The sequence below is a fragment of the Lytechinus pictus genome, chromosome 7 (assembly GCF_037042905.1).
Source record: "Lytechinus pictus isolate F3 Inbred chromosome 7, Lp3.0, whole genome shotgun sequence".
Classification (NCBI taxonomy): Eukaryota; Metazoa; Echinodermata; class Echinoidea; order Temnopleuroida; family Toxopneustidae; genus Lytechinus; species Lytechinus pictus.
Window position 1 is genome coordinate 35,028,574 of NC_087251.1, and position 20,346 is coordinate 35,048,919.

Here is a 20,346-nt window from a genome sequence, read left to right on the forward strand (position 1 = left end):
CGGGGCGAATTGTTCTTTCTCACTTCCTTTTCCCGTTATCTTTCCGTTTTCCCTTTTTTATGTTTTTTCTTAGTTTTCTTTTCCCTTTTCCTTTCCCTTTCCCCTTCCCCTTTCCCCTTTTTTCTTTCATTTCCCTTTCCCTTTCTTCCCCCCTTTTTTTTATTTTTCCCTTTTTTTTATATTATCCCGGTGAGCTCCGCCAGGGGGGGGGGGGGGCAGCTTGCCCCCCCCTGCCCCCCGCCTGTTACGCCACTGGACTTTGACCATTTTATCTTCTGAAGACAACGTTTGTATGCCATGTTTGTTCATTCCCTGACTGGGGTTACCGTGGTTACTATAGAGATAATGTATATGAAAATCTAAGTATAATGGATTTGAAATGAAATGAATGAGTTAAATGAAAATTATTGAAACTGCTCCTATATCTTTTTATTAAAAATACTATTTTGTCACGACAATGAGACGTGTTTTGTGCATAAATTTGCATATTACATTCGGTATAAATGCGTACTTTTTTTAAAGAAATGAAATCACAATAATTTTATGTTATCTGCATGAAGAAGATTAAGGCCTTTGCGAATTTGTTTAAATGAATTTTATTTTGGTCAAATAATTATCATATAATCATAATACCATAAAATGTACAAAAATATGTGAACCTTGCTTTTTAGTTGTATAAAAAATGCAGTATATCTACTATGTTACAATGGCTTTGAGTTATGTGTGAATCGCAAAATAATTACTAACTATATGCATAGATTGAGATGTAATCTATACTGTGCAGAACCAATGAATAAATTAATATCATATCAATGTAGATTATGCACTAATTCTTAATTCATTAGAAAGTGATAAAAGTAAGAGAGTGGGGGAGGAGGTAAGTGGGTAGTGTGGAAAGGGATGGAGAGAAATAGAAAAAAAGAGAGGGGGCTGGAAGGGACATACTACCATACCTTGGATAAAACAACAGTCATTTATTTCACAATAGGGTCAGGTGAAATATCCGACATTATGTATTTCTGTGTTTATATTGTACCACCTTAGAGGAATATATTATTTTTGTGAGTTACCATAATACAATTATTAAAAGTTAATTCACATTTGAGAATGAGGACAATCGATACCAGCTTCTCATTTTCAACAACAACAACAAAATCTCGTCGTTCATGTACATGTAACGCGCCGTTAGTTCTTTAGAAAGAACCACCTTTTTTGCACTGGTGATACGTCAACACATAAACGGTATCATAACTCGATATTGCATTCAGGCTCCTGATTATTTCTGACCTCAAACATGTCTTTTTCGATATTTGGATTCACTATTTCATTGCCTCTCATCGGAGCTATAGCTGCTTTGATTGCAGGGTAAGTAGATATTTCGTCTCTACAGAGTAGAGCTAACGATACCACAAGTTTGAGTTTCGAATTTGATTCCTATAGGTTACTGATTGTATCTCTCCATGCATAAATCTTCATCGTTCAAATCGCATGCTGATCACATAGGAATACATGTCTACATTATGTCTTTATAATCATTCCCATACTTTCCCTTTTCATTTCGAGCTAATATAGGCCTAAATTATCGAATTATCGAAAACAATTGTGAGTAGGTAAACGAGAACGAAGAGTTTGATATACAGTCGCAATTTGTTCTGCCACCTCTACCCCATTTAGACAATTTTTCACGGCCATTTTTACCTCCTCAGTTGAGCTCAGTGGTATAACAATGGGGTGTGCAATAAAACGTCAACGTCAGACAAAAATTGTTATTGTGCACTGAATACTGAAATATGTTTGTTTGTGACAGAACATGTAAATGTATTTGAATCAATGGAAGTGGAAGCAGCAGCTAGACACGGGTATTCAATAAACTTGAATCGTGTGGATCACACTGAATAGACCATTCCCACAACGCTGAATTGTGGGTAGAAGACTGGTCCGTCATACTGCGGTTGTCTCCCCAACTTTGATAATAGATAATACACAGGTATTCTTCTTCTTCTTCTGGAAACAGGAAAGGCTACAAGTCAATAGTTTGTTTGTTTGACGGTTAAAACAATATAATACAGTTGCTCACAATCAGCATATAGCTGGGTTTTTTTTAGCGAGGCCGATTGAAAGAAAATACAAGAATACAACAGCAATAGAAAGCAAGCATTCAAAATATATAACCAAACAAAATATATAATCAATGTAAAAGAAAATGTAGAAAAATCTGCAAATAAAAGTAACATGAAAGGAATGAAATCATATCTGGAGAAGTTCAAGTCGCATCTGCTGTATTCAATTGCTACCATCTTTATCACGATCATTACTTTAAAAATAATTCATTACATAAATATCAATTCTCTCACCAGGCAAGAGATTTGGAATCTGACTTACTTTTGGAGGAAAGGAATAAAATGCCCAAGACCCCTGCCATTATTTGGCAATATTCTTTCTACCACGAAGGTAAAGATTATTTTCAATATTATCAATTAATAGTGAGATCCACACCAAATTTGATTATGAGCCTCTTTCCAATTGGAAATTGTGAAGAAAAAACGTTTGATATGGAAAAAAAGTGATCAGGGTCGAAGCTCCCTCTGTTCTGAATTCAAATTCCTAAATAGATCAAGAAACTGCATTTCTGTTATTAATTTCTAAATCTATTGGTTTTCTGTTCAATCGTAATGTAAAGATTGTACAATATGAATAAATATGTTTTGATGTAAACCCATCCCTTACAATGGTCAGTGAAAGCTCGCCATACACTGTAAAAAATTAAATGCTAATTTAGAACTTACAGTGCTTGTATAGTGACTGCACTACGAGTGCTGATTTTCGAGTTCAAATTTAAACTAGAAAATCAGCATTCCTAGTGCAGTCATTATACAAGCACTGTATTTGTACAGTATATATACCCTTTTGTTGGTATCGATTTCATTCACTGTTTGAAATAATAAAACATCAAGGCACACGCAGATTTCTTTCTGAATTTAATTCAGTTCAGTCTTTATTTGATTCTCGAGTTAAAAAATGCACATATCAAATACAATAAAAGGTACAACTCGTTAAATACATCCTCGGTACATGTCTTGCATGTGGATGCGGTATCATTTCAAACGCTTATCATACGCAGTGGTATGATCATGGAGGGACACTACTTAATGATTCTTATTAAAAAAATGATAAAAATTAGTCCCTCAGCGGTATATAACTTTTTGAATATTTGTTCTTTTTGTTTCTTGTTTCAGGGATTTTACCTATATATGTACAATTGCAAAGAGAAGTATGGTAAAATATTCGGGTGAGTTTTTTTTATAAATCAAATCAGATGATTGGTTTCGAATACTAGCGGATACTAACTTGATATACTTATATGGATGTGATGGAGGGGTTTAGTGTAGTGAAGAAGAAAAAAAAAGAAGAAAAAGAATGAGGAGGCGAAGAAAAAAAGATCGAAGGAGAAGGAGAAAAGACGAACAACGAGAAAAGTCCAAGGAAGCGAGAAGAACAAGAAGGAAAAGAAAAAGGGAAAGAAAGGGGGTGGGGGAAGAGAAAAGAGAAAAGAAAGGGAAAATGAAGAATATGTGGTGGAGAAGAAAGCAAACGGGGGGGGGGGGGGAGGGTGAAAACGCACAGAATAGTGTTTTCCATTTTATATTTTTTTCACAGGTTTTATCTGTTCCGGCGCCCGGTGGTCGTGATCAGTGATCCCGATATTCTGAAAGACATTCTGGTGAAAAGTTTCTCCAAGTTTACCAATCATGATGTAAGTCACAAATTATCTTTCTTGATTAGCGAACAATTAGTTGGACAATATATTTTACAATGTTTATTAACGATTTATGATTACCGAAGATATCTTATTTGAATTAGTTATATTCGCATAAATATACGATATAGGCCTACTATATTTAAAATGAATTATTCGATACAGTAATTCCAAGAAATAAAAGCTCTAATACTATGCATGCGAGTAGTTTGGCTATAGAATCCCACCTGTTTATGTCCTATTTGTCATAGACATTCGTCTTGAAGAACAGACCTTTAGATCAAAGTTTATTGGATCTTCGTGATCAGAGATGGAAAGATGTGAGAACAGTCATTACTCCTACATTCAGCGCGCTCAAGATGAAACAGGTGTGTTGTAAAGAAGACGGAGTCATCCTCACCCAAACGGTCCAATCAGATATGATTATCTGTTTATTGATTTTTTAGATATTTATTTGTGTTATTTCATTCATCCATAAATCATTGATATATATGTATAACTATATATATATATTTATTTATTTTACGAATACAATTATGAGAAAAATTCACTTTATTCAATTACATGTATGTCATTTATGTCTTTTATCATTTTTTATTCATTCAATCAATCATTCATTCACAATCAATTCATTCATTCATTCCGCTTTAATTCAACTTTTATTTTTGTATCGGCCTGCTATGATAGTCAAAAGCAATTTAAACATTTATTATTATTTCTTATATCGCAATTATGTGCTGAAAAGTGTCATGAAATGATCAATTTCTGCAATGTTCCAAATTGTATTTCATGATTATTAGAAAATGGGAGAATATTGGCTTTGTGATTATCATAGGAGATTAATAATAATATGAAACACTTGTAACAATTTTGTCATGGGTTGAAAAACAACCCATGACAGCTATATATCTTTTAAGAATCCTCAAATGGTATTAATCAAAACAACGTTCATTGAAATTGCAATTTGAATTCTGCATATACGATTGTCTTATTTTTTTTTATTTAGGGGGATATAATAGCATCCATACCCGTTGGTTTTTAATATGGGTAGTGCGAGAAGTTTTACCATCTATAGTATTATAATTGAATATTTTAGAATGTTTTGTCTTAATTTTATATTCGCTTTCTCGCTCAAGCTTTTATTTCTAGAAACACTTCTCTCTGGTCATGATGGTAATATCATAATTAGGACTAGTTTGTTTCAAACAAACACTGAAGATGCGTGAAATTATTTCATAGAAAGTAAGCCTATCAAATGTAATTTTTGAAATGATCTAGCCTACATTTGACGATGCTATTCATGATCTAAATTTCATTTAGATGTCTCCCTTGATAAACGAATGTTGTGATGTTCTGGTTACTTATCTGCAAAAGAAGCGAGAGGAGGACAACGATATAAGCATTTTCAGGTATAATTGTTTCGATCATTCATTGTTACAGTAGTGAAATTTGCTTTAGATTAATTACATTTTATACAAATCACTGTAGTTTGACCGGGCGCGCGCACACACACACACCCTCACACAAACACACATACCAGACACACACCCTCACACCCCACACAAAAAAATATTCCAACTCCTCGTTAGAAAGCAGTAATTTCATTTTAAAATCTGCACCTGCCTTCGGTAATAAAACAAGTATTTGAACAAATATCATTATGAGATATTGAGAATTATGAGAATTGAATTGTTTTTTCTAACTGCATCGCAACAATTTCATTGAAATATGAAGAATGCGATGCCTGCTTTAATACTCATTATATTTTCCTTTCTTTCCTTTCTGTATTCAAAGCGTTTTTGAATCATTCACGACGGACGGTATTGCTGAATGTGCATTTGGACTTCAGGTTGATGCCCAGAACAATCCCGATAATCAATTCGTTAAACATGCTAAAGCGATCATGGAAGCTTCTGTAAAGAGCCCCGTAGCGATGCTGGCAGGTTAGTGCTTATAATTATCATATTAACCATGTTAATTACATCGTCATATAGGAATGTATACGGGGGGGGGGGGGTATTATTTGGTTCGGGGGAGGGGGAAATGATATGCGTTCAAGAACATAAAGGCGTCTACATGGCAAAGGGTGGCAACGAGCACAGAGCACTGATCTGTAGTATGCAGATCAGCGGCATAGAGTTCTCTCTCATTGGAGCTGAACAAGGGTTTTGACCTAAAGAATAAAATACAGCGCACATATTTGGGTGTATTTTGTGAAAACTTGTATACACAAGAAGATTTTTAGGGGAAGGGTAACTGATATGATAACGATGGGAAAAGGAACATCGATAATCGTTGCATTCTTAAATTAAAATGCCCGATTCGTGCACGCATTTTTTTCATTGAACCCTTCACCGCTCCACAACGTTGTTGCTCAATGGATTGGTCTTCTGACTTTGAAACAGAGGGTCGTTGGTTCGAATCCCAGCCATGACGTAATTTCCTTCAGCAAGAAATGTATCCACATTGTGCTGCACTCAACCCAGGTGAGGTGAATGGGTACCCGGTAGGTTAAAAAATCCTTGAATGCCTGAGCGCCTAGGCAGCCCAGCTAAAGCAGGGGTAATAATAAAAGCAGGGCCCGCTGGGAGAACAGTTTTCAGAACTGAAGTGACTTCCCTGGGTAAATATACATATATTGATATTATTATTTTTCATTGAAAGCAATTTACAAAAATAGTTCGATATTCAGTGGATTTATTAAATAGATGGCATTGAATTGTTTAAAGTCTTTTGTTTATATCGTCTTTATGCAGGAATTTTCCCTCCATCCGCCTACCTGTTTAATGCTCTTGACATCGGGTTAATTCCCGCCGCAACGAGGACATTCTTTAGAGATGTTGTTGTCAAAGCTATCGATATGAGGAAACAGTCCCCTAATAGCGAGGTGGGTTAGAAAATTGATCGCAAGGAGTTATTGCATTAGCTTGTGTAATAATTTGAAAACAGAAAAAATGTCAATCGTATAAAAATGTAAAATATTTTACATTGTCAATAAATCTGTAAGCGTGTAGATACAATGCATGTCCTAAGCGCATTATAAATAACCAATCTGTATATTACTAAAGAAAATCCTTATCATTGCAACCACGCCTAATGCTTGTATTTATATAGAGGAAAGACTTTTTGCAACTTATGATGAACGCCCACAATGATGACGATATCGGCTCAAAGGTCAACAAGGACACGAACGATCTTCATAACCTGATTGAAGAGCACAGTGATAATCCCCTCTCCTCAACTCAGAAAACTCAACTAACCATGGATGAAATATTTGCTCAGGTATAGAACCATGGTATAGTATTGACCCGAGTGTTGCTCGGAAGCCGGGGGGGGGGGGGGGTCACCTAACCTGGCTGGATAGGTAACAAGTTTCTCTTGTTCATGGTAAAGATTGCACATTTTGAATGACTGGACGCCATCCATTTTCTAACAGGTGGTTTAAACCAGGGAGAGGTTCAAATTTTTCTATGAAATAAAAAAGGGATTTATATCAGCTGCAAACCTAATCAAAAGTCCATATGAAACATACTAGCATTGAGGTACACACAACATGTACAATGCCAGACTATCAGGCAGTGGAAACTACCTTCAAGACAACCCTTGCTGCACATTTTAATAATCAGTAACATATCTGACGGGCCAAAAAAATTAATAAATACAAATTAAAAAGGCATTAAAATTTTTACGGGGGGCAACCTGCCCTATCCCTCTTCAGGCACGCTAATAGTCCGAATCTTAAATCGCGTTGCTCTTGATTTCCTGACGCCCCCTTTTGAATCCAGGCTTTGCTGTTCTTTGCTGGTGGCTATGATACGACAAGCCTTACGCTTGGTTTCCTGGCCTACTCCCTAGCAACCAATCCCGACATTCAGGACCAGCTAATCAAAGAGGTGGATGAAATGACACCAACCAGAGATTCTGTCGACTATAACGCGGTCGCAAAGATGTCATTACTGGACATGGTTGTCTGTGAGACTCTCCGGTTATATCCGCCAGCAGTTGTGTAAGTCGAGCCATCTTCACCGTGCCATCCTTCTCAGTTCTTTCTTGCAGTCTGCTTACCATCCATGCAAACATCACCGTGTTTTGCTCTACATTCTTAAGAAATCTTGCGAACTTTTGCGCCATGATGAAACTCTGTCCTCAGATATCACGAGTTCGTGGCAAGACGACCATTGAAATTTTTATAAGGGACTGAAAACAATATCAGTCCATTTGAAAAACAGGAATTTCACTGATGATCCATATAAATATTAGCTTATACCCTTTTGATTTTTCTTGTTTTCTTTGCCTCTAATCACAGAGGTGAGCGATGTTGTGGTGAGACACACACCGTTCGAGGATTAACAATTGAGAAAGGAAGCCAGATCTTCTACTCTATGTATAACATCCACCGTGATCCATCTCTTTGGCCAGAACCTGAGAAATTCGACCCCTCAAGGTTTGTTCTTCGAAAATATTTCTTCGAATAAAAGAAAGTAGTTCATAATGCACATAGTTACCTCTCTTACTAGCAGTTTGATGACATACTATTTACAATTATATGACACCTAGATAGATCCTTGTGATTTGATTGGTTGTTTGATATCGATCATTCAGCCCATTTTACAATGACGTCATCGACCGTGCAATTTTAGATCCATTCATCGTGCAATTTTGGATCCATACGATTTTGTCCATTGCACTCGCGCACCGAGACTGCAGCTGCAGGCACCAGCAGTGCGCTTGTTGTAATGACGTAACAATCAACAGACCGAACTCGCACTGCATGAGCATGTTTTGCATCGAAATTCATGAATTTCATATGAAAAAAAAAAATTCATGAGGGTGTTTCATATAGCTGTTGAGCTGTTCGTTAAGTTACGCACAACTTTACGCACGACTGGAACATGTTCTTAGGTCATAAATCAATTACATAGGGATATCACATAGCACAAGAAAGGATCACCAGTCGTGCGTAAAGTCATTTGTATTTATATGCACAGAGATACGATCTTACGTATACGTAAGCTCCCGAAGGGAGCTAGAGAGGGAACTCTTTTCGCGCGTTTTTGATTTTCCATAGGTTTTGTACATAACAAACATGGCTGCCATTTGGCCAATTTGAAGGTTGATTTTGGAAGGTCAATGTTTAATTCATGAGTAATGACGTCAAAATACGCATAATGCACTTGTATGATTGGATAAAACGCTAATGTTTTATTCATGTACTCATGCATTAAACATTTTTTTCCTTCCCACAATTCCCTACGATATCAGTGCGAAGTGTCGTTCTTTTTTACTCTGCGAAATTCAACATTTGAAATACAATAGCAAGACTAATTATCTGTTTATAGAATTAGTATCCGGAATCATGATTTCTGAGTGAAATTCAGTTGAGCAGAAAATTATGAGGGAACATTTACATCAAAGTAATGGCATTCCATACAAATAAAAGTAAGTTAAGTTCAATTTCGTGCTTTGATCTCGGTTGTAATTGTAATGTGTTTGCTGCTGGGGTTCGGCGTCGCAGTCAGGGCCTTATGTACTTTGTGTAGTTTACTTCGGAAACCACAATTTCCATATTTCCATTACTGAGATCTGACTCCGGATCTGACTGACATATTTTCTCAGAAAATAATAGTTTTTCGTAGAACTAAGTTGGTTAATTAGAATGCTTCATGTCCGTCCTTATTAAATCTGTATTCCAGTACATTGTCATATATCAGGGGTAGATGTGGACTTGTTCAGTAACGGCAAAGCTGCATTAAATCTAAGCCAAATAATATAGTCAGAGCGGGAAATGGGCATTGATACCGCCGGTGCCAGCCGGCTGCGAAATTGCCGATGGCGATGTAGACTAGGTCAGATTAGGTGTTGGGAATTAATGTCACTGACAAGCTTGAGTTGAAGTTTAAAGTTGGGCCTGAGCCTACTGATTTTTTGACACCGCTATTCCATCTTTATATGAATCAATATAATTCTCTGCATTTAAAAAGAAGTTAATTTTAAATCGATTATTTAAATGAACTAGGCCTAAATCTATTTGGAATGATATTGATATCGGTAGATTTGCCACTGCCCACTGGTGGAATGGTTTGAGACAGATTTTAACATTAGTCTTTTTTTACTAAAAAGTAAGGCCCTAGGATAGGTCTAACTTAGATCTTGATTTCTAAAAATGAAATTCTAGATCTGTCTGGTTTGACTTTTTCTACGAAGATTTAAATTAACTTTATTCTAGTCCCTAGTTGGACTAAAATTATATAACGGAGTTAAATGATTCTTATTTTTTGGGGACAACATTTCTTTGTCAGGTTTCAAACTGCTCAGTTATCGTATACCATGAGTGCATTTTTTTTTTGGGAAGGGGTGACAAAATTTAAAGTGCCCCATTCTGAATTTTATAAGTATAAGTAGAGAGAGGGCTGATCCAATTGATTTATCTTTATTTTCCTCCTCACTTGACCATATTTATGGTGAAAGGCAAAGGGTCATTTAAACTTGCGAGCAAGCTAACTTTTTTTTAAAATCAAAATCAAACTTGAAGAGGAACTCACTTAGATGTAGAGATTCACATGTTTATAGATCTAGACGATTTAAAAAAAAACCAATTGTCTTGCACTGGTGAATGAGCGAGAGCCAAATTATCACACAAATAATAATTATCCTACATCTGTCAAAGCTGGCTTGCTGTATAAGATTGACAAAAGGCCTCGCTATAGTAGGCCACGAATATGCTTGAACCATTTACTGACTCTTATTGACAATGAAGATGGTCAGTGGAAACAGAGCCAGGTAGGCCTATGCCTATGTCGTCAGTGGAACATAATACAGAGAGAAGGAAGTTTTCGGTCAAGACCAGCTTTTTTCTAGTTGGGAATATTCAGAGGCTTAGGATAGGACTATATGTAGCTGGAAATTTTGAAAATATTGTTTTAAAAGAGGGATTTTGTTTATCACCTCTAAAATTCTAAACTGTATTGTGTGTATTTTGAATTGCAGATCCAATGGGATCAAGTTCTAAGCAGTCCCAGCCCAGTCAGAAGTACAAAGTCAACTACCTATTACACATCACCAAGAGTTACAATCTGATGAGGAACAGGATATTTGAACTGAAAACTTGTAAGGTATGCTTGTTTTCGTTAAAAAAAAGGCCTATTTCTTTTTTATTTGGGGGGGGGGGGGGGCTATAGCAACTTTTTCTGAATCATGTTATCCCATATAGTAAAGCTCCGTTGTGAGTAAATATTTATTTGGATTCAGATTCACCAGTATTTCCATTCTCATCAATGCATACTTATTGTCCATGTCTCTTATCTTATCTACATGAGTCATATGTGATATCACTTTAAAACTCAGTTACTTTGTAGACAGAAATAAAAAAGGACAAAATATTGAGAGTAATTTTATGATATATATTTGAATGAGTTTACACACTTAATCAAAAAAGTTCTATGAATAATGCTTTATGAATAGTGATCTATGATTTTTACCTGGCTATATAGATTACTACATGTGCATTATCTAAACAATATTGCATGGAAAATTAGGGCCTAATTAAAAGTTTAAAACTTCGTAATAAACTGAACTAGATGAGTAAGAATAATTTATATCAGCAGCTCATTTTGTTCTTTTCTTTTTTTGTGTTTACCATGCAGGTTCCGCAGGCAGTTTGAGTATCACCAGGGCAGATTATAAGAACAAATATGGAGGCCAAGTTCATAACAAGTAGCTACTTCATCACAATTACATATTTTAAAAATTGAATGAATTTGAATAAACATGTCAATACATATTGAATGTTGCTTGCACAACACATCTGTAGAAAAAAATTGGAGTATTGATATTTAGGTCCATAGGTTTCACACAAGATTGAAATATTTTCCCAAAGGGCACACCTACCCACCCTTTATTAATGTTCTAATCATCTACATGTAGTAGTAGTAGTGAAATAACTGTTTATGATATAAGTAGTTTGAAAGGGATAAGTTGTATTCTGGTAATATAATCAATTCAGAATGGGTCTTTACTGAGTTCTGGGCTATGTACATGCCTACAGACATACACAAGACAATAAGAAATAATGGATTTTCATTGAAAATGTGCATACTAAAAAAAACAAGGTGACAGAACAAAGGATTAAGAAATCACCCTCACTCCTGGACCTCATTTCATTAAGTCTAACCACTACTCTAACTCTTTGCCATTCTGGTAATTACCATGGAAACATTAAAGTAACAGATCAACATTGAGGTTCCCATGCTAGTTGCTAGTTACAATTGGGGCAAATTTACCATAATTGACGTCTTTATGAAACAAGGATCTGTAGTGCTGGACATTAAGCTGTTGAATTTATTTTTTGGGGGAAGTGAAAAGTGGCACTGTTTTGTTCGTTTTTAATCTCTTTTTGTTCTTGTAGCACTGTATTGTTCATGTCCTGTATTATGAACTAAATTAGCTCTTCAAATGAAAAAAAAAAATTGTTGGAAATAGAACACAGCTCTAGCAGCACTTCACAACAATAGACAATAAGCAATTTTATTACTAATTTACTAATGTGCAGATTTGGGAAGGCACTCTTTAGAGAAATGTGGCAATGTGCTCCCTTTTTTGTGAAGTGCCCTCGGTTAGATTAGCATGCTATTTCTTGTCAGCAAATGCTGAAAAAAAATTACTTGATATTTGAGTAACCGACTTTGAGAGAGAGGTATATCGTTAATTTTTTTAATGACATCCTTGATGTCCCCTTATATTGACTAAATAAGGCTTATCAATACCTATGAAAGTAATTTTTTTTAATTTGTTTTCTCTAGATTTTACCAAAAGAAATACATCCCCTCCCATGTAACAGCCTTGCAATTTCTGTTGCATTCATTATATGCATTTTGCTGATGTAATGTGATGCTTTGGCGAGAAAAAGAGGATAGGAATATTTTGATCACATATTCAGAAATTGATTCCTTAATAAATATTTTAATTTGAAATATACTTTCTAATTTTGATATTCGTGATTTATTTATTCACATTGCGTGAAAGATATGTGATAATGATGTTATTGCTACCAAACTGTGTTGTGATGTAGGTAATGATGATAATGAAGAATACTTCTATATGACTGGAATATGATGGTGCTACTGATTGATTGATTTTGTTTGTCAGGTGTCTATGGGTATAATACTAGTACAACAGGTAAGAGTATAACAAAGTATCAAAATACCATGCATGCATGGCAAGATAGCCCATAAAAATATGGCATACTGTGACATTTTGAGATCAGGTGCAGCCAAATTAGATATTCTTCCTAAAGAGATAAATGAGTTTGATACTTTGATTTAAGAGTGGGATAAAAATGATATGAGAATAATTGTTTGCTCGCATGATTATGTGGTACATGTATGTGTGTGTGTGGAAGAGAGGGGGAAGGGTGGGATCGATGGATAGATTTTGGGGCGGGCAGGTACAAATAAAATTTCATCTTGTTTGGAAGTGACCTTTTTAAGATAGCCTTGATGAGAGTGAATTCATGCGGGGGGGAGGGGGGGGGGGGTACTGGGCTGTCTTAATTTTGCTCCCATCCCAAACTCAGAAAATGTTTTTTTTTTAAATCTTTATAAGATTTGCACCAGATTGTTCATTTCAATTTCAAAATAAAGACAAAATGGCCTTCTAAATTGCTTTGCTCTCTTGCTCTGATCATTTTAAGTATTTACCCCCCCTAAAAAAAACCCCAAACATATAAATAATTTTGGCTATTAATGATGTGTAATGAAAATAATATGCAGTGATGACTGCATGAATAGATCGAGCAAGCAGATCCCTAAGTTCAATCCTATATATTAATGAATTCCTTGTAAGCATCCACATTTCTTCAAGGGAAATAGCTTTAGCAATAAATAATTTTATTAATTGATGTAGTAATAATCGCGACAGGAAAATATGTAAACAAGGAAAGATGAATTAACAACTGAATACCGGGGGGTGAACGGGGGAATGAATGACATAATCTACCTTATTAATATTATTTACCTAAGACGCAACTCTATGAATTCATTTCATAATCAATCACGTCGCGCATTATGCTAATTAGTAACAATATACTTATTTGCATATCTTTACGCTGTGCGCGCAGGCCACGCCTCCGTTTCGCTGGTGTGCCATGAAGTTGTGGTGTCCATAGGCTTGTACGCGAAAAATGGGAGCAGTGTGCACTTTTGACCTTCCAAAATTTCCCCATGTCTAACCGGATGCAGAAGCGGAGTTTCACCCCCCTGTTTATATGACACCTAGATAGATCCTTGCGATTTGATTGGTTGTTTGATATCGTTCATTCAGCCCATTTTGCAATGACGTCATCAACCGTGCAATTTTGGATCCATTCATCGTGCAATTTTAGATCCATACGATTTTGTCCATTGCACGCGCGCACCGAGACAAATAAATACGCATGTTGTAATGACGTAACAATCAACAGACCGAACTCGCACTGCATGAACATGTTTTGCATCGAAATTCATAAATTTCACATGAAAAAAAAAATCTATTTTTATGTGTCATATAAACCAAATAATGAATGTTTTTTTCATTCGTGCAATGGACAGAATACTTCATTCGGTGAAAGATGAAATAATGATCCATTCAACTCGGCTGCGCCTCGTTGAATGGATCATTTCATCTTTCACCTCATGAAGTATTCTGTCCATTGCACTCATAAACATTCATTATTTGTATACTTACGAACAGCTTTATGAAACACCCACCAGGTGCATATAAACCAAATAATGAATATTTTTGTATTCGTGCAATGGACAGAATACTTCATTCGGTGACAGATGAAATAATGATCATTTCATCTTTCACCTCATGAAGTATTCTGTCCATTGCACTCATAAACATTCATTATCTGTATACTATTTCATCCTGTTGCCACGTTTGTAATCGTCTAAGACTACGTTTGTAATAGCAGAAAGTCCATTCGGTCAAGCTAAGTTGATTCCAGTGCGCCCTCTACTTGATCTTGATCGCTTATTCAGGTTGCGGTAATGAATAAAAAACTTACGTTGTTTGTCCTTATTCTTATATCATAACCATGTATGCCGAAGACTCTCGTCCAGACACGGAAAAGTGCGTAACCTCCATGAAAATATTTATACTTTGTCCCCCTCCCCCCAAAAAGTTATTTTTGAAGAGATTTAATCATGTATTGTATTATTGGATGTAATATTGGAATAAACAATAAAAATCATAACTAATTTTGAATAATCGATATATCTCCCTTCTTTGAAGGTTTAGCAAGCAGAATCGTGCTAACCGGCACCCGATGGCCTGGATACCATTTGGTGCTGGACCTAGGAACTGTATCGGGATGCGGTTTGCTTTGATGGAGATTAAGATGGCCACTGTTCGTATCCTCCAGAAATTCCGATTTGTGCCAAGTGCAAACACGGTGGTAAGATCATGAAATTATAGGTACACCCTATAAATGGTTTCGGGAAACAATCAATTTTTAAAGTAAATTGTTTACTTTGCGTGATTTGATGAGGTGATTTGATCATCAATGCAGTTGGACATTAGTCAAATAATTCATTATAAAAGACAGAATCCACTAAGCGGGGAATTTCTTTAACATTTTCTTCCCGAATAAGGTAAAAACCGTAATAACAATCTTTCTTTATAAAATAACTATTGTTTTATATTTGCTCAGATTGCTACTGAACGACATTCGTTTATCTTTTCTAGATTCCTGTGAAGTTCGGTACTGGAGAAAATCTCAAACCTGATGGCGGTATGTTCCTTGGGATCGAAGAGCGCGTGTGAAATTTCGTGTCGTCACATGACCCATTACACATGGTGTGTAAAAGTGTAAAACAGATTAAAATTTTTACAATGCCTTAACAAACTAATTTTTTAAAAAGTGTGAAGAAGTAATTGTATTTCTACAAGATTGTTATCATTTTTTTGTGGTAATTATATGAAATCAATAAGAGTTTTCAGTTTGATATTGTTTCAGTGCTCATTATTTTTGGTAGACGCATATCGCCCATTTTAGGTAATCAAGTATGGCACAAGGTTTCAAGTAAATGTCAAAGCAACAATACGTGAATAATCAACCGATATCAATGAATGAATGAAGAAAACTTTGCATAATAGCCCTTAGGCCTATTTAATAATATCATATTCGATTCTCTATTTCTTTAGTAAACACAAAAAATCCCTTGAAAATCGGGGTCTTCCTGAAGATTAGGTTTGTCTTCATCAAAATTCTTTCCTGCTTAGCCCAATCTTAGAAACCTTGTTTTTGGTTTCAAAACCTGCCCCGAAGGTGCATAGATGAGCTGAATGACCATGGTGGTGTTTATAGGGTATATTTCATTTTACTTTAAAGATCGTGCTAATTAGCGGAAAATCTTTTGATGGTTAGATAAACGTTTATAATACACTCGGGCTCGTGGACCCTCCCTGGAAATTTATAGTTCATTCAAGTAATGATTTACAATACATTTGATATTGTTACGTAATGGTAGTAGAGTTCAATCTTACACTTAATGAAGTCTGATCCGTGAATATAGCCGGAGGGTAGAGTCTTTTAAAAATATTATTCATCTTTTTTTCCTTGTGTTTTTTTTATCACAAAAGTAGAATTCTAAAGAAATTATATCGTTCATTATGTTGTGATAGATTTAAGTGCTTTCATTTGATTTCTCCTTTTGCTTCTTTTACTTCGTGAACGGTCATCACGCGCATTTAATTTTTCCCTATCTCAACATCAGCCTTCAGACAAAGTTGTTTATTAAATTGTTCTCAATTCCTATCATTACTATTTAATAATTAGTAGCGAATACAACGAAGCTAATCATCTTTTAACTCATTCCTTGGTGATTTCTTTGTATCGTTTTATCCATGTTTTCTACATCATGATATAATTAAGGGTCTCTATTTATTATATTATATTCAAACCTTTCGTTGACTGATATATATGGAAGTTTTTTGAAATTCTTTGGGTTGCCTAAAAGAAAATGATCTGTCTTCGAACGTATCTTTGTTTTGTTTTATGTGTCGTTATTCGTAAATAGTGTAAGCGTTCAATGTGTGTTATCTGCCAACGATGTGATTACAATGAGGATTGGATTTAAATTTTATGCTTATAAAGTGTGGAGTTCCACAGGGGAGCACATTAGGCCCCATTATTTTTATGTGCTATCAGCGATATGTGTATTTGTGTTTTTTGAAAAATAAATTACTTTGTTATGCTGATTCTTAATATGTGTTTTTTTTATAAGTGTACTTTGTAATAAGTTACTTACGTAAGGACCCCATTGGAAATTAGCAATATCGGATATCATGGGCAATCCTGTCAAGGTATTTTGATACTTTTCATCTTATTCGTACCTGTTTTATATCTGGAGAATAAAATCAATCAATCAATCGTCAATCTTTTTATGTCCCTGGCAGAGAATTTTGAGAGCGATTCTAGCGAAAGTACCAATTGACTAGCTTTTTTTTTTAATTTTTCATTCAGCTATTTGGAGTATCTGATCTAGCCGTCTCTTTTGTCGGGGAGAGTCCACGAGACCGGGTGTAACCGTGGGTTTGTCACTTTGTCTTCATCCAAAGATTTTCCGCTGAATAACCTGATCCTCGATGTGAGGTGAAATACCCACACCAGAAAACACCGAAGTCGTTTTTACCACCTAGAAGTCAACTATGCACCTTTTGTTAATTTTCGAAACCGAAAACAATGTCTTTGATTGGGCTAAGCATAAAATAATTTTGATGAAGTCAAACGTAGTTCTCGACCTCGTGTGAGCACCCCGTTTGGTAGCCATGATTTTAGTTGATTTTTTTTAATTCTGAGAATTTGTTTGTTACTAATCATTAAGTTAACAATTTTGTTTTAATGTGCGTGGAATACGGACACCTCATCATGTTAGTTTAAAAAACTGGATTGCCATGCTGGTCTTTATCTACTGTATATATACATCATACCCGGCTTCTTACATTTATTTCTTCTCACATTTCTGTACACGTTGCCTAATTTACAAGTCTGTTTGATCCAGCAATGTTTCATCAAACATCTACTTGACTTAATTTTTTTTTAAAGAATCAAAATCAAGGGGAAGAATAAATTATTACACAAGAAATAAAGCAAGCTTCCCATATTTATTTCACCCCCAAACCACGCATCTTATTGGATATATCTTTTGAGGTGTTTTCACCATAAATCTGTGACGGACGCAAGCATGGATTATGGATTAAAAAAGAGACCGAAGAGGGCAGATGTCTGATATTGATCACCCATACCGTGGTCAAACAGGTATAACCGGCATAGGTTTCTAAGCCTTACTGCCTCTCCGGAATATCATCATTCATTCAGATAGCGTATAGGTCTAAGCAGAGGTCCGAGATCGTCTGGGTCATCGACTGACCAGGGAATTCTCTGGATTGACCAGTCAGCGCGCTCCTGTTCAGTGGTACACAGACGGACAGTACGTAACACATAATAATTTGTGATAAATATGGATCTTTATTGCAGATTACCAACGGGACATTCCCAATCCGTTCTGGATTAGGCACTCTTGTTTGTCACACTCATTCTTGATTCTAAGAAAATATCAGTACTGGTTCTTGATCCCCGGCAATTTCAATATTGCCACACTGGTCATTCTTGTTTAGAGCATGTTTAGAGAGAGAGAGAACCTCGGCCGGATCACATGAATGACAGTGATTTTGAAATTGATGCTTGAGACGGGGACACGAAGAGCACAAAACTTATTGGAATAAATAAATAAATCGAAGGGCAGTGGAGGGGCCCGTGGAGGGGTAGGTTTAAGCTCGGTGGGTTTTTGTTTTTTTGAATTATTTTTATTTTGTAAATAATTGTGGGGGATACTTTGTGGTGTAAAAGGGAATCTCAGTCCATTACCACCATCAGCCACCACCCCCCCGAGAAATGGGGAAAGGGGCCATTGAATTGCAGGCAAGAAAGTAAAGAAAAATTAAAGTAATTGACCTAATGCACTGAAATGTCGTTCGTTCATCCAACGTGTAGTGGGCGTGGCAGGAGTGGGCGTGGACATGGTGGAAATGTCAATAAGAACTTGAGAAACGATACTCAAATTACCTTTTTTTGCAAAAGTGTGGGTAACCGCTCCCTAACCGCTACTGACTGAATGAGCGAAGTTGAAGAGAAAGAGAGAGAGAGAGAGAGAGAGAGAGAGAGGGGGGGGGGTAAGAAACATAGAGAGGGATATAAAGATATTAATAATAATGTATACGCATATAGAGACAGAGAAGAAGGGGGGGGGTTGCGTTGTTGGCCATCACGCAACACATCAGTAACATATCGTCCAATTACCATCCTCGTTTGTCAGTGTGTGGTGTGATGAATGAATGAATGAATGAATGAATGGGTGAAATTTCTCTTGCTGGGTTTCAAAATAATTTTGGCAGTCACGATCATATCATGTCTCGTCCGTGGCTAGGAAAGCACGCACCATCATCTTACACCCGTCACCCCTATCTCTCTCTCAGCTCTTCATTAGCTCAGCTACTTAGAACTATCACCGAGTCGTCCATCTGGATTTAATTATGTCTTTTTGATTTGCGTATGATGATGAAATGAACTCCGGGTGACATTGGGGCGTAGTGGTCTATCTGTACTAGTCGACGGATACCTTTCAGTAGTTCGTCGAGAGCTCTTCGTGAACGGACGTACACCGAGAGCGGAGGGGGATTAGCTACCAGATTCATCCATATAATAACTTCATCAGTTTGCAGACTTCATTTCGATCAACGTGCTTCAGGAGTTCTCTCGTCTCCACTGCACTCCGGATTCATTGCCGTCTGATTTGAGGAATATTACCTGAAAGCCTTTTTTTAGGAGTTGCTAAACGAAACTTTCCCGACTACTTCTAATTAGTATCATCGCATGGCAGATCGTCGATCTTGTTTTATCTTTTCTTGTTGTGGATTGGTTAAAGTGGGTCATTAACCCTATTTTTCTTTTTTCACTTGGGAGAATGTAAAGATCAGGGGCAGCGAAGGTGAAACCTCAGTGAGCTCATCGACTTACCTAAAATCAATATTATTGACAAGCCAGACAGGTGACGACGTCACGTCCAGGTAGAAATTAAAATAAATTCGCAAATCTCTCTTGGATTTCGGTGAAAATCCATCGAAGCTTGGTCGAAAGCTGTTAGTTCACGTGGTGACAGGAGACGGAGCTCAGTCATTGCTGAACAAGCCGCTGGACTTTGATTTTTTTAACATGACGATGGCGAGGTGCTTGTGGGTCGTGATGGCCCTGCTCGCCAGCTTCCAACTGGCGACGTCGATGAGGTATCAGACATCGGGTACAACCAGACAGGCCACATACCGATACGTGTATCCCGCCAACCGTGTTATTACCGGGTGAGTCATACACACAAGATCTTTATACCTACCTAATGTTGGTCATATTATTTCATTAAAAAATAACCCTTTCCAGGTAGTATTAAAAACAACCCCAAACCAAAAATGTTTCCTTTGGCTTTGATTGACAGGTCATATCGTCATTATGCACATCATAGGGCAGATATTCTTTAATATTTTATAGCCCTTTAACAGGG

The 20,346-nt window shown here is 36.3% G+C and overlaps 1 protein-coding gene across 5 annotated transcripts; it reads left to right on the forward strand.

Moving 5' to 3' along the window:
- Window positions 1-1,079: 1,079 nt before the first annotated feature.
- Window positions 1,080-17,834, forward strand: LOC129265218 (cytochrome P450 3A24-like). Of its 5 annotated transcripts, none has more exons than XM_064102570.1 (13): window positions 1,080-1,365; window positions 2,358-2,451; window positions 3,237-3,289; window positions 3,658-3,754; window positions 4,009-4,125; window positions 5,078-5,166; window positions 5,552-5,700; window positions 6,514-6,644; window positions 6,872-7,039; window positions 7,543-7,763; window positions 8,064-8,201; window positions 15,026-15,188; window positions 15,479-17,834. In XM_064102570.1, the coding sequence occupies exons 1-13, from the start codon at window positions 1,295-1,297 to the stop codon at window positions 15,554-15,556; spliced, it is 1,569 nt and encodes a 522-aa protein (XP_063958640.1). In that variant the 5' UTR covers window positions 1,080-1,294; the 3' UTR covers window positions 15,557-17,834. The 5 variants fall into 5 exon arrangements, 3 of the variants coding, with proteins under 3 accessions (XP_063958640.1, XP_063958641.1, XP_063958639.1); XR_010294198.1 differs by lacking the exons at window positions 15,026-15,188; window positions 15,479-17,834 and adding exons at window positions 10,745-10,869; window positions 11,401-12,730 and having other exon boundaries at window positions 1,173-1,365; XM_064102571.1 differs by lacking the exon at window positions 1,080-1,365 and adding an exon at window positions 1,808-1,987.
- The last annotated feature ends 2,512 nt before the right edge of the window (window positions 17,835-20,346 follow it).

Bases quoted from the DNA above. Each gene is read 5' to 3' on its own strand.
- LOC129265218 (XM_064102569.1), top strand. From the start codon at position 2,233: ATGAAAGGAATGAAATCATATCTGGAGAAGTTCAAGTCGCATCTGCTG. The intron at 3,290-3,657 runs GTGAGTTTTTTT...TTTTTTTCACAG, and splicing joins AAGTATGGTAAAATATTCGG to GTTTTATCTGTTCCGGCGCC. The intron at 5,167-5,551 runs GTATAATTGTTT...CTGTATTCAAAG, and splicing joins AACGATATAAGCATTTTCAG to CGTTTTTGAATCATTCACGA.